The sequence below is a fragment of the Phyllostomus discolor genome, chromosome 7, assembly GCF_004126475.2.
Source record: "Phyllostomus discolor isolate MPI-MPIP mPhyDis1 chromosome 7, mPhyDis1.pri.v3, whole genome shotgun sequence".
Taxonomy (NCBI): Eukaryota; Metazoa; Chordata; class Mammalia; order Chiroptera; family Phyllostomidae; genus Phyllostomus; species Phyllostomus discolor.
The window spans coordinates 37,606,862-37,634,065 of NC_040909.2; the positions used below are offsets into that span (position 1 = coordinate 37,606,862).

General features: G+C 44.3%; 1 protein-coding gene across 2 annotated transcripts in view; it reads right to left on the bottom strand.

Annotated features, from left to right (window-relative positions):
• Positions 1 to 1,011: 1,011 nt before the first annotated feature.
• XPC (XPC complex subunit, DNA damage recognition and repair factor) overlaps positions 1,012 to 27,204 on the bottom strand; it is a 41,726-nt gene continuing 15,533 nt past the window's right edge. For both annotated transcript variants that reach the window (XM_028518663.2, XM_036030744.1), the window contains exons 7-16: positions 26,904 to 27,024; positions 18,463 to 18,552; positions 14,713 to 15,606; positions 12,853 to 13,013; positions 9,774 to 9,855; positions 4,552 to 4,686; positions 4,302 to 4,471; positions 3,661 to 3,754; positions 2,999 to 3,088; positions 1,012 to 2,004 (exon numbers count right to left, since the gene is read on the bottom strand). In XM_028518663.2, the coding sequence (XP_028374464.1) occupies positions 1,795 to 2,004; positions 2,999 to 3,088; positions 3,661 to 3,754; positions 4,302 to 4,471; positions 4,552 to 4,686; positions 9,774 to 9,855; positions 12,853 to 13,013; positions 14,713 to 15,606; positions 18,463 to 18,552; positions 26,904 to 27,024 (2,047 nt within the window). In that variant the 3' untranslated portion in view covers positions 1,012 to 1,794. The remainder of the gene's footprint in view (positions 2,005 to 2,998; positions 3,089 to 3,660; positions 3,755 to 4,301; positions 4,472 to 4,551; positions 4,687 to 9,773; positions 9,856 to 12,852; positions 13,014 to 14,712; positions 15,607 to 18,462; positions 18,553 to 26,903; positions 27,025 to 27,204) is intronic.

The following is a 27,204-nucleotide window of genomic DNA, read 5'->3' on the forward strand; positions in this document are numbered from 1 at the left end:
CAGTTGTAAGTTGTTTTTAGTGGTTAAAATAGATTTAAAAAAAGGCAACTCGATGTTTCTAGCATTTAGAAGTCTTAAATACCAAAGTCTACTGTGTTTTGGATGGAGTTAAAGTGAATGACTCACAGTTCACCCATCCTCAGAATGTGCTACAAGAAAGGCGTGGGATAGAACCACTGTCCAGTGTGGCGCACACGGCATCCTTGGCTTTGGGTTGGCGCAGACCTGAATTCCAACCCCAAGCCCCCTACCCATGGGCTGTGTGATGTTGGGAACATCAATGCTCTCTGAGCCTGCTTCCACACCTGTAAAATGAGGACAGTGCCATCCTGCTCATACCAGTCTGCTGTGAGGACTAACTGGGAGAAAACCCATGAAACGCCAAACACACGTGACACATTTTCATTCCTTTCGCCTCCTGTTCTGCAGCAGTGAACTGCTGCTAATCGTCCACTCAAACTAGCAATTTGAATAGTTTTTTTTTTTTTGCTACAAGATTTGAAGCAGGTGGTAACTTTCCAAAACCTATTCTTTTATTTCTCAAAACCCAATGTTTTATTTGACTTCAATACTGCCCCCTAGGGCTGACATCTGCCTGAAAAACAAGTTATTTCTGCAGACAGGGTGATGCTCGACTGAACTCGCAGGAAACAAGTCGCTTATTTCTAGAAGGGTTCCAGTGCAGGAAGAGTGAGTGCTGCAGTTTCCATGGCAACCCGTTTGTTTCTCAACAAGAGCGTCCAGCCAGGCTTCTGTGCATGAGTCACACCCCAAGTGTTTTGTTTGTTTCCCTGGGATAAAACCGATTCATAATGGCTCCTGTCGATGATGCAATAGTATCTCCTTGCTTAAACATAGAAGAAGAAAAAAAAAAAACCTCTGTGTGTATAGTAAGCTCCCAGCCTACGTGAAAACAAAATCTTATCTTTAATGTAGTCTCAATGTGTGTACAAATCACTATCGTGTTTTCTTAGCTGACATAAAATCTGAAAGAAAATGTACAGCTGAGCCTTTTTAGATAAATGCTTTATTTTTTTCTCAAAATGTTATTTCTCCTGAATATCCATAGTGCATAGAGCTTTATGAAATTGATCCAGTAATGAACAGATTCTGTTTTAACAATGATCCACTTTTACTAGTACTTTGCTTTAATTCTGAGAGGTTTGCCTTTTTGATCTTCCTGATTTTGGTTCTTAATTCTAGTCTTCTGTCATGAAATGTAGCTTTGAAAAGTAGGTCCCAACAATGCCACAATCTGAGATGACCTGTGCTCGCCATACTATAAGGGACAGCATTCAGCAATATTAGTGCACCTGACCAAGGGAAAACGAGTGGCCTGGCCTGCAGAGAGAGGGTCCGAAGTCTGCAAGACAGGCAAGAGCACAAACATCTGACAGATGAAGATCTGCCTGGAAAAAAGGACTGGTGCATTCCTCATGGGCCATGGTCTGAAAATTTCCCAGTTGTTTCTAAAAAAAACCTCATTTCCAAAAATGGGAAAAACCAAGTCTAGGTGCAGGAGGGTCTCTCCAGGGTAGTGTTCTGTAGCTCAAGGCATAGGGTACGGGACAAAAAGCTTCGAAGGCCCGCCCTATCAAGAGTGGTTATAAGGTCTAGGCTCAGACCAGACCTGCAGCCCCACCTCAATCTGACCCTCTGTCTCTCGGATCCTTGTCTGCCCCACCCAATGCCTGTTTGCCTTCTCAGCGGAGATGCCGCCAGCTCTGGGCCTGGGCATTCCCTGCAGCACGTGTGGGGCCCGCGGGGCAGAGCCTATCACGAGGCTGCCACTCATCATAGCCTCTCAAATGGGAACAGGTGGGAAGCTGCCGCCTTTTCCCTTCTGGTTTTCTTAGGGCACTTTGCCTTCTGCTCTTCCTTAACCTCTCGGTTTTGGGGCCAGGAAGCAGCCAGGATCCTGGCCGTTTCTGCCTGAGAGCTGGTTCCTTCCTCTTCATCAGAAGAGAGTCCACCTTCTGCTGCAGGGGGAACTGCTGCCTCACTCTGAAGAGGTGAGGACAGTGGAGGGAAAACACAGGCCACAGGTCAGTGACTCAGCAGATATGAGGAAGCACCTACCTGAGACATTAACTCTCCCAGCAATGGCCTGCCTGGAGGTGTGTGGCTCTGGAAGGACAAGGACACTGCGTGGGGCTGGAGGAGATCCAAGGCCTGTCTTTTCGTGTCTTCCTTAGACTGGGGACTCACTCACCCAAGCAGGTACTGGTAACTTACAAGCTGAGGGAATGCCAAGATGTCTAGGCAGGAAACTACCCTCCAGGAGTGTACAATCAAATCGAGAAGATCACTGTGCCCAGTGCTTTGAGGAGGCACTCCCTGGGCCGGCTGGGGCGGGGAAGCTGAATGCAGAGGGTGAAAGGAACAGTGAGGCATGAAGCCAAGTGAAGGGGTCAATGAAGGGATTTGGGGGAGGAGCACGACAAGCATATTTTTTAAAAGCAAACAGGCACCATGTGGCATTGGAGAGGTGTGGTCACAGCTGCTTCTGGAACACATTTCTGCTGTCTCTGACCCCGTACCGATCACTCTGTGTGAGGCCTATGTGAAAAATTCATGCCTGTGTCCACAGGCTGGCCTGCCAAATGGCAGGTGCTGTGAGAGTATTTCTGGCGTCAGGAATGATCGCAGGCACTGGGAACACCACAAGGCTAAGAATGGTGGGTCAAACACAGAAATACAGGAACCCATCTCTTCCTGTAGGGTTAGTGCCACATTAGGCACTCACTCACTCATGGCAGACAGAGGCAGAAAAGGGGGTGTTGGGGCAGGGCCAGGGGCCAGAAGCGGCAGCTGAGGCTGACTCCAGGGACACCTCTGCCAACAAGTAAGGACACAGAGCCTGGGAGGGACAGGTCTGTGGCATTCAAAAATAAAGCTGATGGATCTACGGCGATGTCCAGGCAGAATGTGGGCCAGGATTGCTGAGTCGTGCCCTCCCCACCCCAGGCTGTCCTCTTTACAAAGGACGCACACTGACCTTGTCCCCATAGCGCAGCTTCAGCCTCTCCCTGATGAGCAGCCCTTTAACCAGCAGCTTCCAGTTCCCTACAGCCCGCTTCTCCCTTTTCTGCAGCAGAAACAGGTTAGGCATAAAATGTTCAGTACTGCCATTTTCAGGAAAAATATCAAGATGGAACCTGTGTACATATATATCTATATAAAGTATTTTAGGTTAAAAGAAAGTTTAACTATACCAAGTCTCAGTTTTAAAATTTGAGTGACTTATAAGAGGCATGAAAGGCATCAAAGACAAAAGCCTCTTTGTAATTGTTTCCGACTCTAAAACTCCTAGGGGAAGAGGTTCTCCACACCTGGACCACAGGCAGTTCCTTTTAACAGAGGCAGGTGTCAGCAGTGGGGCAGCTGTCCCTGCAGCTGGGATCCAGACAGCTGACAAGCAATAGATGTGGGTAGACAGTGGGCTCTGAGGTGTAGGCGGGGCCATCTTATCCAGTGCTGGTGCTCTGTGGTGCCTTCCGTGCAGTCACGGAGCCAGAGCGAGCTTTGGAGTACATGGACTCTCTCCTTTTATAGCAGTTCCAAGTGAGGCACCTGTCTCCCCTGAGTGCCCACTTTCCCCAGCCACTCTGCTTCCCCACCTCAAGCCCCGCCCAGGCCAGCCCTGGCCAGGCTGCTCACCTCCTTCTCCTTCTTTTCGATGAGTGCCTGCTCATTTTCCCAGGCAGCCAGGAGCACATCTTTGTATTCCTCGCAGACTACATACCCGTCAGTTCTGTGGGGAGGCAACATGGGTGGTCTTCTTCGAGCCTGATTGCTGCTCTGGCCTCTCTTCCTCCCGTTGTGGAGGACAGTGGGCCGCACCTAAGCTCTGAAGGATTCCCTGTGTCAGCTGGTCCACAGTCCTGGACACGGCTGCTCACAGACACTGCTCATGCAGAAGGCAGGCCTGTGGACACTGGCACTGCCTGCAAACTGGGATGAGCCCCTCCCCACCCCCACCCCACGCAGGCAAAGGTCACTAACCAAGAATAATGCTGACCCTACTAGGTCACCTATGACCACCCCCAGAAAAGTGTTTTAATCTAACATGATTAGATGATGGCTTTACTGGTTCTTCTGCCTCTGAATGGAAGCCAGAGTAAAGGTGTCAAAAGTGTAAAAGGTAAAATGTTAAGGCTCATTTTCCAAATTCAGAGTAAAACCTGGAAAATGAGACCCACTGGGCCTCAACTCCCACCAACCCCACATCAATTTCCCGCCCCCTTCACCATCACCTCCCCGCCCCTCCTTCCAGCCTCCATGGAAGACGCTTCACGCACATGGGATGGGAGTAGCCCCTATGGAAATCGAAGCCAGTGATGGCCTGAGCACAGTCGATGCCCAGCTTACGAGCCACACGGTGCAGGTTGGGAAGATTCAGTTGGACACAGCCAACGGGCATCATGCTGGGCAGGAAGAGGTACACGTTCCCAAATTCATTCCGGGGGACCTGCAGAGGGTAGCATGCCAGGTCTGGCCAGCTGCAGAATAAAGCTGCCTGGTCCTGCCCCCACTGAGCGCTGCCCTTACCTTTCCACCCACGGCCACGGGTGGCTGGTACTCCTCTGTCTGCCACCTGCCGAACAGGCCCAGGTCATTTTGGTCCTGCAGCTGGGGCTCAGCAAGGCGGGCTCTCCGGGCCCGGTTGGAATAGCCTTTCACCATCTACACCAGAGGGAACAGCCAGTTTACAACAGAGGCTACCACGTCCTGAGTGCTGACTGTACAGTATGGCAGGCACTGTGCTCAGTGCTCTGCACCTGTTACAAAATGAACAGCAGACAAACCCGAGATGGGGGCGCATTTTATTCCCTTTATGAATACTAGAGCTACTACCCCCAGCTAGTGCCCCGCTGTAGCTGACATCGACAAGAGTGCTCCCTGTCCCAGGCTCGGTTTTCAGTCCTCTCCACATTTAGTATTTTGAGATTGCGGCTGACTGCAGGTAAATGAAACAGCAGAAAGCAAAACAACAGACAAGGAGAGATTACGGTTCTTTGTTCTAAACTTTCATCACTGAAAGGGAAACTGACACTCGAAAATGATGTCACTTAAGATCTCATGGCCAGGTGAGCAATAGGGCCAGGGTTCCATTCCAGAAAACTAACTGTGCCACGTACCCTGGCAGTTTGAAATGCCGAGCACACCCCTACAGCTGTCTGACGGCCAATGCCAAAATTCTCCCTGGGGAGTGAAGGGCAAAAGGGATGGAGGACTGGCGAGGAGGAGGTGGTGGAACTTCTACGTGGAGGCATGGCACAAGCGTGGGCTACGGACTAGCTCCTGGGCCTAAGCTGCCTCTGGCACAGGGGTTGGCAAACCCTTTCTGTAAAGGGTCACAGGGTCACATGCAGCATATTCTTTATTTCTCTCTTTTTAAAATCCATTAAAAAATGGAAAAAGCATTCTGAGACTAAGGGCCCCATGAAAACAAGACCCAGGCTGGATGTGACCTGTGAGCTGTACACTTCTGGCCACTGTTCTAGGGGCCATTCCTGCCACGGTCTCTGGGCACACCACCTGTCACCACTGTGCGGCTCAGTCCCTTTCTAAGGGAGCCATCCATCCAGTGCTGTTCAGGAAAGACCCAATGTGTACCTACTACAGACCACACAACGACACCAGTCACAGGGGCAGTCTTTGTTTTTAAGGAGCGCCAAGAGAGACAAGATTACAAGTCAGAGTGAAGAGTAAAGGGCTCATCCCTTTACTCTTCAGAGGAGGATGTTCACCACCCTGAGATGGGGAGGTTAAGACTGGCTGTTCAAGTGAAATGGGCTATGGAGCAAGTGAGGTGTTTGGTACTGTGCATATCAGGACAGTGGAAGCTCTGGCACTCAGGAGGAAACTCGGGCAATGGAGCACCGCAGGTCCCGTGACACACGCAAGATGTGGGACTCTGGGTGGGGTGAGGTGGGCTACCCGGGAGGTGTCACATGCACTCTGTGTTTCAGAAAGATCCCATGATGGCCATACTGGATATGAACTGAAGGGCTGCAGGTGGCTGTAATTCAAACAAGAGAAGATGAGGCAAGAGTTGGGAGCTGTGACAGCAGGTTTCAGAACAAGAGGAAGACTTGAGATTGGGGATTATACCAGAACTGTGCTAACATGATAGCCACCAGACATCTGAGATGTGCCTGACAGCAAATGAGATGCACTGAAAGTAAAATACTAGATTTCAAAGCCTTAATAGAAGGAAAAATATGTAAAACATCTTAACATTCCAAAATATTACATGTTGAAATGACAATATTTCAAATATATTTGACAAATGTTTAAATTATATTTTATTGATTATGCTATTATAGTTGTCCTGATTTTTCCTCCTCTGCCCCCCTCCACCCAGCACCCTCTACTCCCTGAGGAAATACGCTCACTATTGTTCATGTCCATGGGTCACATGTGTATGTTCTTTGGCTACTCCCTTTCCTGTGCTGCACTTTACATCCCCATGGCTCTTCTGTGGCTACCTGATTGTACTTCTTAATCCCCTCACCTCTTTACCCATTCCCCCACAGCCCCCTCCCATCTGGCAACCATCAAAAACACTCTCTGTATCCATGATTCTGTCTCTGTTCGTGTTTGCTTAGTTTGTGTTTTAGATTCAACTGCTGAGAGACATGTATTTGTTGCCATTTTATTGTTCACAGTTTTGATCTTCCTCTTTCTTAAGTCCCTTTAACATTTCACATAATAATGGTTTGGTGATGATAAACTCCTTTAGTTTTTTGTCTAGGAAGCTCTTTATCTACCCTTCTATTCTAAATGATAGCTTTGCTAGGTAGAGCAATCTTGGCTGTAGGTCCTGGTTTGCATTATTTCTTGCCAATCCCTTGTAGCCTGAAAGGCTTCTTTTGAGAAATCAGCTGACAGTCTTATGGGAACTCCCCTGTAGGTAACTGCTTTTTCTCTTGCTGCTTTTAAGATCCTCTCTTTAACCTTCGGCATTTTAATTATGATGTGTCTTGGAGTGGGCCTCTTTGCATCCATCATAATTAGGACTCTCTGTGCTTCCTGAACTTACATGCCTACTTCCTTCACCAAATTAGGAAAGTTCTTTCACTAGATTTTGAAGTTTTTTTCAAATAGATTTCCAATTTCTTGCTCTTTCTCTTCTCTTCCTGGCACCCCTCTAATGTAAATGTTGGACCTCTTAAAGTTATCCCAAAGGCTGCTTATACTATCCTCCTGTTTTTTTGATTCTTTTTTATTCTGGTTCTGATTCATTGTTTTTTGGTTCCTTATGTTTCGAATCATTGACTTGATTCTCAGCTTCATCCACTCTACAGTCATTTCCCTGTAAATTATTTCAATTAGTGAATCCTTCGTTTCTGACTGGATTTTTTTTATGCTGCTGAGGTCCTCACTAAGCTCCTTGAGCATCCTTATAATCAATGTTTTGAACTCTACATCTCATAGTTGCTTACCTCCATTTCATTTAGCTTTTTCTGGAGTTTTGAGCTGTCCTTTCATTTTGGTCATGTTTCTTTGTCTCCACATTTTGGCAGGCTCCCTGTGTTTGTTTCTATGTATCAGGTAGATCTGTTGTGACTGTGTCTTGGTAGTGTGGCCTAATGTAGTAGGCGTCCTGTAGAGTCCAAGGCCACAGCCTTCCCATCACCCAGGCTGGGTACTCAAGGTGTGCCCTTTGTGTGGGCTGAGTACTCCCCCATCTTATAGTTGAGCTTTGGTTGCTGCTGGCAGGTTAATGGGAGGGATTTGCCCAGGCCAGTCAGCTGTAAGGGCTAGCTGTGACCATTGACCACCAAACTCTGCCCTCCATGGAGGCTCAGCTGTGTAGGGGCAGGGTGGTCATGGTCTGATGTGGTCTGTAGCTGTCCCCTTGATGCACTGGCCCTGGGGTTTCTCATGTGGTGCAGACCAAGGTCAGCCTCCACCTGTGTTTTGCCTGGGGCACCCTGCCTTAGTTATAAAGCAATCTGAGATGGCTGCTACTTGTGCTTGGCTTGGAGATTCCCAGGGGAAGCCAAGCTGTGAATCTAGGCTGGCTGCTGCTAGTGCCGGGCCTGGGGCTCACTGAGGCCAGCTGTTGCTTGTTTGATAGGATTTAGGAAGTTGTGAAGCATGAGCCAAGACCAGCCATTCATACGGACAAGCAGTCTGGGTGGGGCAGAGTCTCTAGGGATCTACAAGGTGGGTCAAACAGTGTTAACCAGGTTGATGGAGTCTCAGATATGGCACCAGTTTACCGATTCTGTGGGGTGTTTAGAAAAGGGACACTGGCCTCTGTTTGCCTCGATGCCACACACTTCAGTTTCACCCTGTATGCCCCTGGTGCCTTTCAAGCTGCTACCCTGATAATAGAGCTCAGACGGCGTGAGTCTGAGCAGGTAAGTACATGTCTGGGTTCTTCAAGAGGTACTGCTTGGGGCTTCAGAAATTTCTTCCACTCACTCAGTCCCCACTGATTTTTGTAGCCATAAGTCATGGGGACTTATCTTCTTGACACTGGAACCTGGGCCTGGTGTGAGGCTGGGACTCCTCACTCCCGAGACATCCCTCCTGAATTTTTATCCACCACATGTGGGCATGGGATCAGCCCATTCTGCATCTGCGCCCCTCCTGCCAGTCTGGATGGGTGTGGTTTCTTTAATTCTGCAGTTGTCAGACTTCTACTAGATTTCTGACGGTTTTGAGTGAGGTTGTTCAATATTTTAGTTGTAATTTTGATCTATTTGAAAATATGTGAGCATATTAAAATTCTGTTTCTATTTTAAGATTTTAATGTGGCTAGTAAAAAATTTAAATTTGTATTTCAATCAGACAGTGCCACTCCGGGATGAAGAGACTGGTTATTGATGAGGAGCACAGAAGAAAGGAGAAGGTCTGTGGGAAACCCCAGCGGTCCTCCAGGTCCAAGCAGGCAGCACAAAGCACCCAACCTGCTTCCGGCATGATCGGCGCCCAATGCCTGCAGCCCCTGCCCACCCAACTGAGGCCTCTCTACTCCCGTCCCGGAGCCTTACCACCCAAAGGACTCCTTTTGGGGTCTGACAAAAAAGAACAAATGTGTCTCTGTGACCGGCCACTTTTCTCCCCTGGTTAAATAGGGCTGGGTGTCCCGGGATAAGCTGTTGTGGTACTGTACTGAATCATGTCCTGTGGGCAGCTGACCTGACTTAGCGCAGTGGTACAGTGGGAGAGAACTAACACTGGAGCAGAGGCAGGGCCTGGGACTGTTGTCTGGGTGCTGCCAGTCCCCTAACTGTAAGACCTTGGACAAGTGACTTCCCCTTTCTGAGTTCCCGTGTTTTCATATGTAAAATAGGCATCATAATGCTAACTCTATGGCTGTTGAGACTCGGTAGAGAATGTATACGTGCAAAATGCATGGTAAGTTACGAAGTGGAATGATGTTGACGACTGGTAACTGTGTCCACAAAGAGCAGGGCTGCGGCCTCTTAAAACAACTCAGTAACACAGCTCCTACCTACACAGGGCTTAAGTACACACCAGGAATTTGAGGGCTGCTTTTTGACTGATTTCTGGCATGCTCTGGAATATCCATTTCTTACAAATTCCTTATTAAAGTAAGAATTTATATGCATTCCTTCTCCTTTATCCTTCTCAAGCTAGAAAAGGCAGACCTGGATTCCTATCCTGGGCACATACTCGGCAATCCTTAGTCCCCTCTCCTCTTCCCTGAGCTGTTCCACTCGGCCTTGGTCCCGAGCCTCCCCACTGCCCTCAGGGTGCCCCTACCGCCCCCCACCCGCAGCTCTAGTTACCTTGTAGGGCACTTCTCCAAGCCTCACCACTCTTCCTTGTTTCAGCCATGTGTCCCTGGAGTGCAGGACATGCACGCAATCCCTACCGAAGCCAACAGAGGGAGACAAAGGACAAACTCAGTTCATACCCTGCCTAATGGAGCACAGTATGGGGAGGAATCCCAAGTACCCGGGTGCTCATATGACCTCCCAGAAGGAAGAGCACAGCCTGGGATACTCTTCTGAGGCTCTGCTTCACACCCTGGAGCAGGCTCTGCTCCTCAGGGAACCAGAGAACCTGCCTCAGACAGTTAACTTGGGACTTCCTGTCTTTGCAGGTGTGAGTACACTTAGAAACCCTGACCTAAATGGAGTTACTGTGTCTGTCTTGGGCTTCATGCCATACCCTCACCCTCACCCCCTCACAGTAAGAGTCCCTCCGCAGCCTGCAGGGGGAGAGGTAAAAGTCACAGCAGTGCAGACACAGATCCTTACCATTGAGCAAGTGTCTGCCCAGGTGTGGTCTGCTGCTAAATACTGTGGAGTGTCCAGAGAAGAGGTGTGAACCCAAAAGACTATATACAAATTATAATTACATTAGTAAATTATCATGGAACTAAGGTTCATGTTCATGGAACGGTCAAGTAATTCCTGCCACCCTGTGATTATTGGGAAAGATTCTCTAGCTTTACTCTCCTTCCACAGCTATGAGATATGCCCCAGCCTTGCAATTCTACTTGCACACCCATCTCTTTAGGTTGTAGCCCTGAACTCTCTCTGCCCAGAGAGCAGGGCTCCATGGAGCACGGGCACTAAATTTCCTGCTAGTGCAGAAATCAGGCCCTTCACCTACCTGCTAGTTGAGGCTGATGTTCAGCATAATACCACAGCCCTGGGTGAACCACCTCTGTGCCACCTCCTAGTGGGGTGACCATGGACAAGTCACTTTCCCTTCTGAAGCCTCAGAACCCTCCTCTACACTCAGGGATAATGAGCTCCGTCCTGCTGCCTCACAAGGTTGCTGGGAGGACCAGACTCTTTCCAGGTGCTGGAGCAGCACTTCTCTGCCCACAGCCTCACTGTCCAAGCTGAGCACCCTAGCCACGCTCTCACTGCAGACTGCACGCCTGATCACCCAAACCAGTAATTACATTATGGGCGTCAGGGAGGAGTGGACATCCCCCAGGAAAGCAGCAGGCAAGTGGACATACACCTCTCAGAGTAAATCTCCACTTCTAATCACTTCACACCCATTAGGATGGCTATTACCAGAAAAACAGAAAGCAAGTGTTGGTTACAGATATGGAGAAATGGAAACCCTTGTGCTCTGCTGGTAGAATTATAAAGTGAGCAGCAGTACATCAGTTCTACAAAATGTAAAATGCAGAATTACCTATGATCCAGCAATTCCACTTCTGGGGCATATACCCCAAAGAACTGGAAGCGGGGTCTCCAAGAGATATTATACTCCTGTGTTCATAGCAGCGTTACTCACGATGGCCAAAAAGAAAAGGCAGTACCAGTGTCCACCCATGGACACTAATCACATAATGACAAACACTGTGTGGGTGCACTTACATGAGGTCTCTAGAGCAGCCAAATTCACAGAGACAGAGATAGGAGAGATGGTGGTTGCCAGGGGGTGGGGGGAGGGAATTTTGGAGAGTTAGTGATTAATGGGCACAGAGTTTTACTTGGGAAGATGAAGTTCTGGAGATGGGTGGTGGCGATGGTTGCAAAACAGTGCCAGTGTACTTAATGCCACCGAACTGTACACACAAAATAGTTAAATGGTAAATTTTGTTACATGTTTTACTACATTCAAAAATGTTCACCTATAATGCTTCCCCCTGTGACTGACCTGATCCCTGTGAACCACCCTGGCATTCTCTTCCCACCAGACTTCCTGTCTCCCACCCCCCTGAGTAAGCCTGTGCCTTTTCCTCTATCAAGGCGGCCTGGGCTCTGGAGGCTTTGCCTGTGGGCCGCCGAGGCCCGTGACCGGCGTGATGCTTTCTGATGTGGACCAGAAAGCGCCCGCAGAGACCCTGGACAGGGCACCTAGCCTGAGTCCTGCAGGACTGACATATAGAAAGTAGTCCAGGGTCACAGGACTCAAACCATCTATTCACGGGGACTTTCCTCTATTTGCTTTTTTTCCTCCTTCTTTTCCCATTTTTTTTAAGAACATCTATTTTTTCACCTTGTATTCCAATGTTTTTAAAAAAGATCAGTTTTCTTTCTACTGCTATTTAAAAAATTTTCATTTTATTTTTAGAGAGAAAGGAAGGGATGGGGAAAGAAAGAGAGAAACATCAATGTGTAGTTGCCTCTCATGTGTCCCCCAGTGGGGACCTGGCCTGCAACCCAGGAACATGGCCTGACTGGGAATCGAACCAGCGACCCTTTGGTTTGCAGGTTAACACTCAATCTACTGAGCTACATTAGCCAGAGTTCTACTGCTATTTCTTAAAAGTTCTGCTTCTACTTTTATTTTTTCCTCACCTTAAATTTATATTACAAATTTTTCCATTTTAATTTTATAAGTATTTTATATTCATTTTCTACTTTTACTTCCTTCACTCCTTCTTTGGTAATTACTTTTTACTCTGGATAAAATATACACAACATAAAATGTGTCATCATAATTATTTTTAAGCTCAGTGGCACTGGGGACACTCACTTTGTTGTGCGACCATCTCCACCATCCATCTCCAGAACTTTCTCATCTTCCCAAACAGAAGCTATACATACATTAAAATATCCAATAACTAACTTTCATCAAATCCTTTCTTCTTTCCTTTTGTATGTTTTTAGCTTGTATTTGAGGGGTGTGCTTACATTGTCCTATGTAAACCTTGTTTGTCCACTTTTTATACTTCCCCTACAACACCCCCACGCCACTTATCTTTTAATCCTTGTTGTTTTAATTTCCAAGCTTTACTCTCCTCTACACATCACCCCCGCACAACAGCACATGAACACACAACAAAGCTCATTCCATATGACAAACGGGATGAATGCTATTATCAGCCCTTTGCCCCAGAAGGTGGCTGATAGTCCCAGGCCATCACGAAGCCCGCCAGGCCACCGCACGCACCTGGAGTAGACAGCTTCCCCACGACAATATCCAATGATCGAGGCTGTCTCAGGATAGATGGCCTCGTACTTCAGGAGATGCCTCCTCAGGGCATACAGAGGGTGGTTCTTATATGTGCCAATGACACAGGGCAAAGGCTGGTCCAGGTGCTTTGCCTGAAACTGGAAAGGCCAGAGAGACAATGTTGAGCATGTGTTTTATAAGAGGAAGTGAGGTTTGAAGTGGGCAATCCTCAGACCAACTTGTTCAGATAAGAGACAGTGGAGCAGAGGTTTCTTAAGCACCCAAAACTGTAACACTGTCCCGGCTGGTGTGGTTCAGTGGACTGAGTGTTGGCCTGTGAACCAAAGGGTTTGATTCTCAGTCAGGGCACATGCCTGGGTTGTGGGCCAGGTCCCCAGTAGTAGGGTGCGAGAGGCAACCACACACTGAGTTTCTTTTTCTCCCTTCCTTCCCCTCTCTTTAAAAAATTAAAAACAAACAAACAACCCCCCCCCCAAAACAAACCCAAAACCAACCCCAACCAAACAAAAAAAACACCCCTGTAACACTGTCTTTGTAGCTCTGGTGTTAGGTAGGTTTTAGATAAATCAAAGCTAAGAAAAATCAAGTATTTCTGTGGCTCATAGCAACTTTGCAAACTCATCTAACCTATTCCTTAGCCAGCCTTAGCAGATGAATTTCCACCCTTTTAAGGAGCTTCACAGAAAAAAAAACAGTTTTCTTCAGGAAAGAGGCCTTATCTCAAAGTGACATCACTATTCTGCAACGTGGGTTTCCCTGACAACTCTCACAGGACAGCAAAATGATGTTCACACCCTGTGACTGTTTTGAGTCTCCTCTGATACATATTCTCTTAGCACTTCTTTGAGGAATCTGATCTTCCGGTGGACAATTCCGCGGTTGTAATTCACATCCTACTCACCAAGGTCTCCTACCCTGCCCCTTAGCAGCTCTTGAAAACCCTCCAATGCATCAGTGAGGACCTGCAATGTGGCACAGCCAGGAGTAGGCCAGACCCTCCCTGGGGTTGGCTCCCAGGACAAAGACTTTATTTAATTAGGCTGGTCACAATGCCATCTGCACAATTCCCATTTCTTCAGCCATTTTCAGTAACACGATCTGGGAACAGCCCCAGAGGAAACTCTCAGTGCAGGATGAACCACACTGCTACAGAAAATGCTAAATAAACCCAAGCTCCACCCATCCTGAGGGACTGGGCATAATTCTTTGGCAAATCTGGGCATATTCCCATGTGGAGATGCTAAGCACCACCAACACCACAACTGCTGTGCACAAGCAGCCCAGGCCCTCCCCTCCTGAAACCAAGTGACAACACTGTTCTGTTTCAGCTTAGGAGCTGGCTTCCCAGTGGGCCCCTCCACAGACGGAAGGTACGCCTCATTCTCAGTCCCTCCCTTCCCAGGAGATGAGTGTTCTACATCTGGGGAGGGCTGTCTGTGTATGTGCTTGTGTGAGTGCACACAGCCAGAAAAGAGGATGGGGGAGGGGAATGATCATATTAATGAGTTCTTTCTTCTTTCACTCAGCATGACTTGTATGACTTCATAAATATTTTAAAGCTCTAAATTTATAACTGGGCGATAACCAGAAGTATACAATCTTAAAAAACCCAGACAGATCTGGGTTTAAATACCAAGTCAGTTAATGTCTTGGATCCTAAATTCTTAACTGGTAAAATTAAAGCAATAATAATCCCAGCTTTACAGTGTTAATAACAACTAATGAGATAAACACTAAAAATACCAAACACAGGCTGGGCATACATACAGTGCTCAAATATGGAAATAATTTTAACAATTCAATGGGTGTTTGAGCCTGTGGCAGCCGAGGCCTTACCTCCAAGTCTTCTTTCTTTTCCCTTTCCACCAGTGGGCTCTGGTAGGGTCTCAAGGTTTCAGCCCACCACTTGGCATCAACTCGGCACTTGCGGGTCACTGTCATCCAGGCTGGGTCATACCTCTGGGTGACATCCCGGACCCAGCCATCATTGTCAATGCCCACAACGTAGGTCATGGGCTTGGTGGCATACTTGTGACATGTCAGAGCCTGGCCTACCACACCATGCACACAGTCCACACACACCCACTTTTCCTCCTGCTCACAGAACACCTCTAGCCACTGGTCCACACCAGCTGCTTTTTCTCTTTCCGTCCCCTCACCATCGCTGGACATTTTCTTGCTTCTCTTACTCTTAGTGCTCGAAGAGTTTGTAGATGCTGCTGGAAAGCCAGGGCGCTTATGTTGGCTTCCATGTTGGGTCCTGGATTTACTTTTCGATCCTGCCTTTGTCCCTTGAGAGGCTGGAGCCCTCCTCTGCTTTGAAGGACCAGGATCAGAATCCTCATCAGATGGATGATGAGCTTCCCCACTGGAGAGCTCAAAGTCAGAGGCACTGCTGGCCTTGTTACTCCCACTCTCCTCCTCTTTATAAGACACCCTGGAGGCCACCCGCAGCTTCCGGCCACGAACGTGTCTCTGGGTCTCTTCCTCCTGCTCTTCCGCCTGGCCCTCCTCTTCCCCACTGGAGGAGGACTCTCTCTGCTTCTTCCTGATGGTGGCTGCCATGCCCCTCTTCCCTTTGGCACTTGGACTGCTAGCGTCCTTAGAAGAAGTGTTCTTTTTTCTGGTTCCTCTGCTGCTCTTCGGTTTGGTCTGGTTTTCTGAAACTAGGCTGGAAGTTTCTGAGGAGCCTCCAGGACCCTCTGTGGATCTCTCTTTAGGTTTCTTTCCCTTAAACAGAACAGAAATTTTGCTTTTTCTTTTTTGCTAATGATAGGCTACAGACCCTGTAACCTAACAGGCCTGAGTCACTGGCTAGAGAACCAGTGGACACAAGCTGTCCCCAACTCAGACAGAGATCAACTGGCTATCCTTCTGGGTCACAGGAAAATATCTGCTAAAATCTACAGCACCTTTAGTAAGGTCACAATATAAGTCTCTTTACTCTCAAGTGTGGCACGAGGAAAAGCACAGGATGTGGAAACAGACAAACCTGGGTTTAAAGTTGTTTCTCTGGCAAACATGGAGGTGTAGGTAGACACATTATGCCTCCTTGCACAACCAAGATAAGGTCAGAAACAATTTAGAAACAAGATAACAACAGATCTGACGTATGGAAGTTGAACAACCAAGGAGTTAAAATATACACATTCACCCAGACCGGTAGGAGGGGTGGAGTCAGGAGGGGCAGTTGGGCAGCCGGGCAGAGAGGGGTCATGGCACAAAAAGTGGTGGCACTGGGTGCGTAAGGCATCCTGGGTGCAAGACGGAAGCGGGCCAGGGGGCTGGCAGACCCAGTGAGGCAGCGACTGTAAAGTGAGGCACTGCACACAAGGCGCCTGGCTGTCTGGGCCACATTTGCGCGCAGATAAACCAGGCGAAGATGGGCAGTGAGACAGACTGCGCAACTCAGGGTCCCAGTGCTGGGAAATAGAACCTCGGGACATTGATTGAAAACACCTGTGGGGGTTGACGTGCCAGGAGAGACTCACAGCATCACAGGAGAGTTTGTTGGAGAGACCCATGGGGTCCTAGAACATACACAAGCCCATCCACACGGGAATCAGCACCAGAAAGGCCCAGTTAGCTTGGGGGAAGCAGCGGAAGGGACTGAAATCCAATGGAGAGAGGAGCAAACACCATAGTTTCCTCTCAGACCCCATCCCACATACAACATCACACCACAGCGACTGGGTTGCCCTGCCCTGGAGAACACCTAAGGCTCCACCCCTCAGTACATAACAGGAGAGACCAGACCCCCTCCCCCCGCAAAAAAGGCTCAAACGGAAGTACAAATCAAAGCGCCAGAGCCAATACTTTTAAGTGACCAAGAGATAGCCAACCTATCAGATGCACAGTTCAAAGCACTGATGATCAGGATGCTCACAGAATTGGTTGAATTCGGTCGCAAATTAGATGAAAAAATGAAGGCTACGATAAGAGAAAAGAAGGAAAATGCACAGGGAACCAATAGTGATGGAAAGGAAACTGGGACTCAAATCAACAGAGTGGACCAGAAGGAAGAAACGACCAATCAGAAAAGAATAAAGAAACCAGAATTCAAAAAAATGAGGAGGGGCTTAGAAACCTCCAGGACATCATTAAACATTCCAACATCCAAATTATAGGGGTACCAGAAGGAGAAGAGGAAGAGCAACAAATGGAAAAATTATTTGAACAAATAATAAAGGAGAACTTCCCCAATCTGGCAAAGGAAATAGACTTCCAGGAAGTCCAGGAAGCTCAGAGAGTCCCAAAGAAGTTGGACCAAAGGAGGAACACACCAAGGCACATCATAATTATATTTAGCCAAGATAAAAATGAAAGAGAGAATCCTAGAAGCAGCAAGAGATAAGGAGACAGTAACATACAAAGGAGTTCCCATCAGACTGTCAGCTGATTTCTCAAAAGAGACCTTGCAGGCAAGAAGGGGCTGGAAGGAAGTATTCCAAGTCATGAAAGGCAAGGACTTACATCCAAGATTATTCTATCCAGCAAAGCTATCATTTAGAATGGAAGGGCAGATAAAGTTCTTCTCAGATAAGGTCAAATTAAAGAAGATCATCATCACCAAGCCCTTATTTTATGAAATGTTAAAGGGACTTATCTAAGAAAAAGAAGATAAAAAATATGTATAGTAAAATGACAGCAAACTCACAGTTATTAACAACCACACCTAAAACAGAAACAAAAACAAACTAAGCAATCAACTAGAACAGGAACAGAACCACAGAAATGGAGATCACATGGGAGGTTAGCAACAAGGGAGTCAGGGGAGGAGAAGAGAGGGGGAAAAGGTACAGAGAATAAATAGCATAGATGGTAGGTAGAAAATAGACAGGGGGAGGGTAAGAATAGTATGGGAAATGTGGAAGCCACAGAACTTACAAGTATGACACATGGACATGAACTAAGGGGGTGAATGCGTGTGGGAGGGGGTGTGCAGGGTGGAGGGGAGTGAAGGGGGGAAAATGGGATAATTGTAATAGCATAATCAATAAAATATATTAAAAAATAAATAAAGTTGTTTCTCATGTTACATGAATTAGGTAAATTATGTCACCTCTGAGCCTCAACTTCCTCAGCAACAATACTATTCACCTTGCACTTAATGCATTTTGCAAACAAATATCGATGGACTTTAATAAAGTTATGGTATTAATATAGAAATTATTAAAATAGATTTTTGGGCCATCAAATTTTAGACAATGCCAACACCCCAGTAAGTACAGTGTTCAGCCTCCTTCTTTGAAGACTACAGAATTCAAAGCCCTTCATCCATCATCGGCCACACTGCTGGTGAGGACAGGCACCATCCCACTGTTTTCCAGGACAGAAACTACAACACTGAGGAGCCAAGACCTCCTGCAGGCCCTTTTGCACATGCAGAGATCAGGCTGCTAGAATATCCACTCATGTGTCCAATCTGCCAACACAGGGTATGTGCAAGGCAGGTGCAAAGGAATTCATGCTCTATTTTATACTGACCTTTAAAAACAGTCTAATGAACAATTTTTTAAAAGTCTGGTAACTTCTCACTTCTCCCTGACCAACTACCCTTTTCTCTGGAAGCCCCAAGAACCTCACCTTGGCTGCTGATAACTTCAGAGGAATTGGCTGGAGAGACAATACCAGTCGGGTTGGAAGCTGTAGGGCCCGGAGAATCAGTAACAGTATCTATAATGAAAAAGAATTACATATTTATTCCCAGAGAAGGATTAAGGGTTTACTTAAATGTTGCTTATTGTGGTGCTTATTTATAACAGGGAAAAGTTAGAATCAACCAAGCTGTCTAAAAATAGGAGTCTGGAACCCTTGACAGTATTAAAAATGATGCAGAAGAGATCTGTCTTTGTAGAAAAACGGGAAAATGTTCACCATCTATTGAAGAAAAAGAAAAGTGTGTTTTCAATGTGCAATGTTAATTTTTTAAGAAAAAAATTGTATAAACATATATGTGTATTTGTAAAAGGACCCATATATTGGGTTATGGCTGTTTATATGTGGTGTTTTTTCTGCTTACCTTTCTGTACTCAACATATGTTATGTCTGTGATTAAAATAATAAAATACCACTTTGAGAAAAAAAAATATAAAACACCATTACCATCAGATGACCAAAGTTTACTTCCTATATTATATTTTCCCCACAATGAATCTTTCAACTAGAGGCTACATTTCCTTTTTTTTTTAAGATCTTTTTCATATATACTTTATTATTTTTTAAAAAAGATTTTATTTATTTACTTTTAGAAAGAAAGGAAGGGAGGAAGAAAGAGAGGGAAACATCAATGTGTGATTGCCTCTCACGTGCCCTCCCACTGGGGACCTGCCCAGAACCCAGGTATGTGCCCTGACTGGGAATCAAACTGGTGACCCATTGGTTTGCAGGCTGGTGTTCAATCCACTGAGCCACACCAGCCAGAGATAGAGGTTGCATTTCTAAACGTTCTGCTAACTTCTAAGGATGGGAGGTTCCTCCAGGGAATTAACCTCCAACACAGCAACAGTGATAAAACACCTGAACAAGATCTTCCTACACAGATCTCAGGCTCCCAACATTTCTCAGGCCTACTGAGAAAGCCAAAGGTGAAAAGGAAAAATAAGAAGGCAGGTTTTCTATGAAAAGCCACATTATATTGAAAAAAATAATTGCCCTGACTGGCATGGCTTGGTGGGTTGGGTGCTGTCCTGAAAAGCAAAAGGTCACTGGTTCGATTCCAGGTCAGGGCACACACCTGGGTTGCAGGCCAGGTCACTGTTGGGGTGTGCGAGAGGCAACGGATCAGTGCTTCCCTCTCTCTTTTTCCCTCCCTTCCCTTCTCTCTAAAAATAAATAAATAGGATCTTAAAAAAAAAAAGAAAAAATTACTTTTGCCTTGTTTTTTCTGGAGGTAAGAATGGAGAAAACATCAAAGAAACCCAAACTGAGAGACAAGCTATAACACTCCTAAGCAGCACTCTTCAAACCATCAAGGTAATGAGGGACAAGGGAAGACTGAGAAACTGACAGAGTGGATGAGACTGAGGAGACGTGATGATTAAATGCCACACAACACCTTGGGTTAGACCCTGGGACAGAAAGAGGGCATTAGTGAAAAACCTTGAAAAATCTAAATAATAGCTACAGTTCAGTTGACAACATACAATCAATAAGTTGGTATAATTATTATTGTACCAATAATAGTTTGTGTACAGCATGGCACAGAAGCACATATGTAAAAGTCTGGATAACTGAGTACTTACCTAGATTTAACTGAGTATTCACTGGAGCATTCAACTAGCTGAGTAGCTCTAAACCTACATTTCTTCATTTGTAATAACCCCTGCCATGTCTTCCTCACAGGATTACAAATAAGATCATGTATAAGATAACACTCTAGAAGGAATCCAGCGCTACACAAATATGCATGGTCATCACCTTTAATAAGTAATCTGTCAGTGTACATTGGTGCCAAGAGGAAAAAAATTAAGATGCAAAGGCATTCAATTCCTATACAGAAAATAAGATAAATGGATGAAATGGACAAATCCTAAAGATACTGAAATGACCAAAAATAACTCAAGAAAAAACAGAAAATCTGAATATACCTTTAACAAGAAATTGGAACAGAAATAAAAAAGCCCCCCATCAAAAAAGTCTAGGACCAGGAGAGTTCTACCAAATATTTGAAGAAGAATTAACAAGAATCCTTCTCAAACTCCTCCAAAAAATAGAAGAGGGAACACTTTCTAACTCATTCTGTGAGGCCAGCATGACCCTGACGTGAAAGCCAGATATCACAAGAAAACTACAGACCAATATCTTTTATAAATACAGATGCTAAAATCCTCAACAAAATACTTAGCAAACCAAATCTAGTAACACATTAAAAATTGGATTTCCAGCCAAGATGGAGGTGTAGGTAGACACACTGTGCCTCCTCACACAACCAAAAGCAGGACAACAATTTAAAAACAAAAACAACCGGAACTGACAGAAAATTGAACTGCATGGAAGTCCAACAACCAAGGAGTTAAAGAAGAAACATTCATCCAGACCAGTAGGAGGGGAGGAGACGGGCAGCCAGGCAAGGGGACTCTAGGCAAGGTGGTGGCTGGAGGGCCAGGGAGGGCAACGCTGCAGCTGGCGGACCTGGCAAGGCAACGGCTAGTGGAGCGGGTAGTCCCACATTCATGTGCAGATAAACTGGGAGGAACAACTGGGGAGCAAAACAGACCGAAGCAACCCAAAAGTCCAGTGCAGAGAAATAAAGCCTCAAACCGCTGATGGAAAACACCTGGGGGGTTGAGGCGGCAGTGGGAGAGACTCCCAGCCTCAGAGGAGAGTTTGTTGGAGAGACCCACAGGGTCCTAGAACATATACAAGGCAACCCACTGGGGAATCAGCACCAGAAGGGCCCAATCTGCTTGTGGGTAGTGACTCAAAACTGGCAGAGAGCACAGCAAGTGCCATTGTTCCCTCTAGGACCCCTTCCCCACATACAGTGATGTGGGTTGCCCTGCCCTGGTGAACACCTAAGGCTCTTCCTATTATTGCTGAGACAAAAAAAAAATGGCCCAAATGAAAGAACAGATCAAAGCACCAGAAAAAATACAACTAAGCAATGAAGAGATAGTCAGACTATCAAATACACAGTTCAAAACACTGGTATCAGTATGCTCACAGAATTAGTTGAATATGGTGGCAAATTAGATGAAAAAATGAAGGCGATGCTAAGTGAAATAAAGGATAATGTACAGGGAACCAACAGTAACAGGAAGGAAACTGGGACTCAAATCAATGGAATGGACCAGAAGGAAGAAAGAAACAACCAATCAGAAAAGAATGAAGAAACAAGAATTCAAAAAAATGAGGAGGGGCTTAGGAACCTCCAGGACATCTTTAAACATTCCAACATCCAAATCATAGGGTATCAGAAGGAGAAGAACAAGATCAAGAAATTGAAAACTTATTTGAACAAATAATGAAGGAGAACTTCCCCAATCTGGCAAAGGAAATAGACTTCCAGGAAGTCCAGGAAGCTCAGAGTCCCAAAGAAGTTGGACCCAAGGAGGAACACACTGAGGCACACACCAAGGCACATCATCATTATATTAGCCAAGATTAAAGATAAGGAGGAAATCTTAAAAGCAGCAAGAAAAAAGTAGAGTTACCTATAAAAGACTTCCCATAAGGTTATCAGCTGATTTCTCAAAAGAGACCTTACAGGCCAGAAGGGGCTGGAAAGAAGTATTCCAAGTCACAAAAGGCAAGGACCTACATACAAGACTGTTCTATCCAGCAAAGCTTTCATTTAGAATGGAAGGACAGTTGAAGTGCTTCTCAGATAAGGTCAAGTTAAAGGAGTTCATCATCACCAAGTCCTGATTATATGAAATGTTAAAGGGACTTATCTAAGAAAAAGAAGATTAAAACTATGAACAGTAAAATGACAACAAACTCAGTTATTAACAACCACACCTAAAACAAGAACAAAAACAAACTAAGCAAACTAGAATAGGAACAGAATCACAGAAATGGAGATCACATGGAAGGTTATCAGCAGGGGAGGGCAGAGGGGAAGAGAGGGGGGAGAAGGAATAGAGAATAAGTAGCATAGATGGTAGGTAGAAAACAGACAGGGGAGATTAAAACTAGTGTAGGAAATGTAGAAGCCAAAGAACTTACATGTATGACCCATGGACATGAACTAAAGGGGGGGAATGTGGGTGGGAGGGAGGGTGAAGGGTGGAGGGGAATAAAGGGGGGGAGGGGAATGGGACAACTATAATAGCATAATCAATAAAATATATTTTAAAAATTTACTGATGTTTGCATGTTGATCTAGCAGTACACCATGACCTTGATGAACTTACGTATTTCTAAGAGAAGTACAAAAGAAGTACATAAGAAGAACTTACATAGTTCTAAGAGATTTTCGGGGTTTTTTTTCTGTAGATGTCTTGAGATTTTCTATGTATACAACAATGTCATCTGAAAATAGAGGCAGTTTTTCTTTCTTTCTTTCTTTCTGATTAACGTGTCTTTTATTTCTTTTTCTTGGCTTATGATACTGCTTAAAAATTCCAGGACTATTTGGAATAAGAGTAATTACAGCAGATATCTTTGTCTTATTTCTGATCTTAGGAAGAAATTATTTAGTATTTCATTATTAAGTATAATCTTAGTAGTAGGTTCTTATTAGGTACTCTTCATTAAGTTAAGTTAGTTATCCTCCAATCCTCAATTACAACATACATGTTTTTTCTTTCATGAATGGGTATTGGGCTTTATCAAATGCTTGTTTTATTTCAATTAATATGGTCATACAATTATTTTTCTTTAGTCTATTGATATAGTGGATTATATCAAGTAAATCTGAATGTTGACATATATGGAATAAAGTCTACCTGTATTTAATTTCCTTTTTTTAATATGCCATTTTATATCCAGTTTTGTTCTGATTCAAAAGGTTTCAAAAATATACAGTTGTATTCTGTTTTGAGTATTTCTTATTCAATAAAATTATATTGGTATTCTGTGTTTTATAATTTAGTGTGCTCTTTAGATTTAATATACATTTTAGAATAAATATTTGGTTTACATTACAAAAAAATTATACACCATAAAAAAGTGGGATTTATTCTCAGGAATGCAAGGATGGTTTAATATAAGAAAATCAATCAATGCAAAGCACTATATTGATAGAATAAAGAAAAAAACCACAATCATTTCAAATGGTGCAGAAAAAGCACTTGATAGAATCCAACACACTTGCATGATAAAAACACTCAAAAAACAAGAAATAGGAGGAAACTTCAACACAACAAAGAAAACTGATTAAAAACCCACAGCTAGCAAGATATTCAGCACTAAAGAGTGAAAGCTTTCTCCACCCCCAAGACTGGGAACAAGATAAGGATGCCTGTGTTTACCAATGCTATTCTAAACTGAACTGGAAGTTGCAGCCAGAGGAATTGGAGAAGAAAAAGAAACAAAAGGCATCCAAGCTGTAAAAGAAGTAAAATTATCTCTATTTATAGATAGCAAGATCTTATACATAGAAAATATGAAAGAATGTACAAGAATGCTACTGGAGCTAACAAGTGAATTTAGCAAGGTTTTAAGGTATGAGATCAACATAAAAAATCAGATGCATTTCTATTCACCTGCAATGAACAATCTAAAAAGGAAATGAAGAAAACAGTATTATTTATGATAGAATAAAAAATACCTAGGAAAAAATTTAACTGAAGTGATAGACAAGTACACTGAAAACACCAACATACAGCATAAAGAAATGAGACACAAAGTGAATGGAAGGTATCCATGTTAGTGACCTGGAGGACGTTAACACTGTCTTGCCGGCAACGCTACCCAAATCAATCAACAGATTCAATGTAATCCCTATCAAAATCCCAATGGCCTTTTTTATTTATAATAGAAATGAAAAAGTAGTTCATCAAATTCATGTGAAATTGCATGGGGCCCTGAATAGCCAAAACAACATTGTAAATAAAGAATTAAGTTTCACTCATACTTCTAATTTCAAAACTTACTACAAAGCTATAGCAATCAGTGTGGTACTGGCATAAAGAGAGACATGTAGACCAATGGAATAAAATTGAGAAGCCTGAAGTTAATCTATACATCTATGGCCAGTGGATTTTGGACAAGAGTGCCAAGACCATTCAATCCCCATTGAAAAATTTCTTGTTTCAAAAAGTAGAAAAAATAATTCAACAAACAGTTGAAAGAGTCTAGTCCTTCAACAAATAGTGCTGGGACAACTAGATACCCACATGCAAAAAGAATAAAGTTGAACACCTACCTCACATCACATACAAACATTAACTGAAAATGGATAAAAGACCTATATCTAAGAGCTAGAAACTGTAAAACTCTTAGAAGAAAATATAGAAGGAAATCTTTATGACCTTGGATTTGACAAAGGAGTACTAGATATGACACCAAAAGTATAAGGAACAAATGAAAATTTTGACTTTGTCAAAATTAAAACTTTTCTACATCAAAGGACTTTATCAAGAAAGTAAAAAGACAACCTAAATAATGGGAGAAAATATTTGCAAAGCATGTATCTGATTGGTGTCTGGTACCCAAAATATATAAAGAACTCTTACAACTCAACAACAAAAAGACAAAACTCAATTAAAATATAGGTAAAAGACTGGAATAGACGTTTCTCCAAAGAAGATATATAAATGGCCAATACACACATGAAAATATGCTATCATTAGTTATCAGGGAAATGCAAATCAAAATCACAATGAGATACTACTTCATACCGATTAGGATGACTAGAATAAAAACATGCAGCCCTGGCTGGTGTGGCTCAGTGGATTGAGTGCCAGCCTGAAAACCAAAGGGTCAGTGGTTTGATTCCCAGTCAGGGCACATGCCTGGGTTGCAGAACAGGTCCCGAGTTGGGGTGCACTAAAGACAACCACACATTGATGTTTCTCTCACTCTCTTTCTCCCTCTCTCCCCCTGTCTAAAAATAAATAAATAAATCTTTAAAAAAACATGGAAAATTACAAGTGTTGGTGAGAATTTGTAGAAATTGGAACCCTTGGATATTGCTAGTGGAATAGTGCAGCTGCTGTGGAAATACGCGGCAGTCAAGTTTAACCTACAATTACCCTATGGCCCAGGAAATCCACTCCTAGGTATATACCCAAAAGAACTACACACAAGCACTCAAATAAATACATGTACACATGTATATGGCAGTACTCTTCACAACAGCCAAAAGGTGGAAACGATCTAAATGCCTATCAGTTAATGAATAATTAAATAAAATGTGGTTCTTTCCATACAAAGAAATATTATTCAGCCATATAAAGGAATGAAGTACTCATACAATCTGCGAACATAGATGAACCTTGAAAATATGCTAAGTGATAGAAAGCAGAAACAAAACATCACATGTACAATTTCTTTTATATGAAATGTCCAGAATACGTAAACCATTAGACAATGCATATTGGTGGTTCATACGTGCCTGAGGGGGTGGAAGAGGCAGAATAAGGAGTAACTGTGTAATGGGTATAGGATTTCCTTTCAGGGTAGCAAAAATGTTTTGGAAATAGAGGTGGTTGTTGTACAAAACTCTAAATGCACTAAATGTCACTGAATTGTTTACTTAAAAAAAAACCTGTATGTTTTTGCTTAAAAAAAGAACCACAAATGAAAATAAAGGTATATAAACACATGCACAGGAACAAATCTTGGAGAACAGTACACGGATATTAATGTTTCTCTCTAGATGGTGGTATTACAGCATAATTACTGGCCAGACTTTATCAAACCAAATTAGAAGGAGCGAGGGTAAAGATGCCAGTCATTTAGCCACTGAAGATACAAGAAGTATGGCCTCTTTCCCTAAACAAACAGGGAATCTGGGGTTCAGGCACAAATGTGTCTATTCACAGGAATCTTCCAGGGACAGATTCCTGGAATGTATCTTCCATATATTTACCTCTATTTTTGTTTCATTCAGAGCCTTACCTGAGGTTATTCTCAAGCATTTGAAAAAGCCTGTCTACATAATAAGGGCTCTTCACCAGGACTGCTTTTGGTAGACACAAAATTGCATTGGCTGCCTGCCAATGCTGTCACTCAAACTAGAAGACATGGAAACACTTCCTTGAGGATTTCAGCAGCCAATATGAAACATTTCCTTAGACCTTCTGAACACAATTTCTGAACAGTTAATGGAAACAATCCTAGGGCGCCTGACCAAAAATCCAGTGCTTTAACACTTCAGGCCACCAAGTAACAGAAAGGAAAGAGTGTAGGCCTTCGACTCACACTGGTCCCAACCCTGATTCCAATGCTTGCCAAGTCAATGAACCTAAGGAAGTTCCTTACCTTAGCCTCTTTGAGCTTCAGTACTTATTCTTTATTTTACGAGGACCGAATAAGGACAAACATGTAAAACACCTGGAACAACATCGGGCACACGACTTCACTGTCATTTGCTAACAGGTCTAATAAAAATAGTGCTGCCACGAAGAATCACTCACATGGACCAATTCCTCATCATCTCGTGCAGAGTAAATTGCAAATCTCCTTTCCAGCGTAGTCTGTAGGTTGTCTTGCTCACTGATTGAAAGTTCAGAGTTAACTGTAAATGTTCCAATGAACCTGGAGAGAAGCCAGGCATTCCTTCATGTGAGAGGCCAGAGCAAAGAGGAACTCTGTTCTCTATACCAAGAAAATCAGAAGGGGAAGTCTGGGAAGGGAACTGTGAGCCCCCCTGCCTTTATTCTACTCTTCCCACCTTGTTTGGCTAACTCCTACTCATCAATGAAGACCCAATTTAGA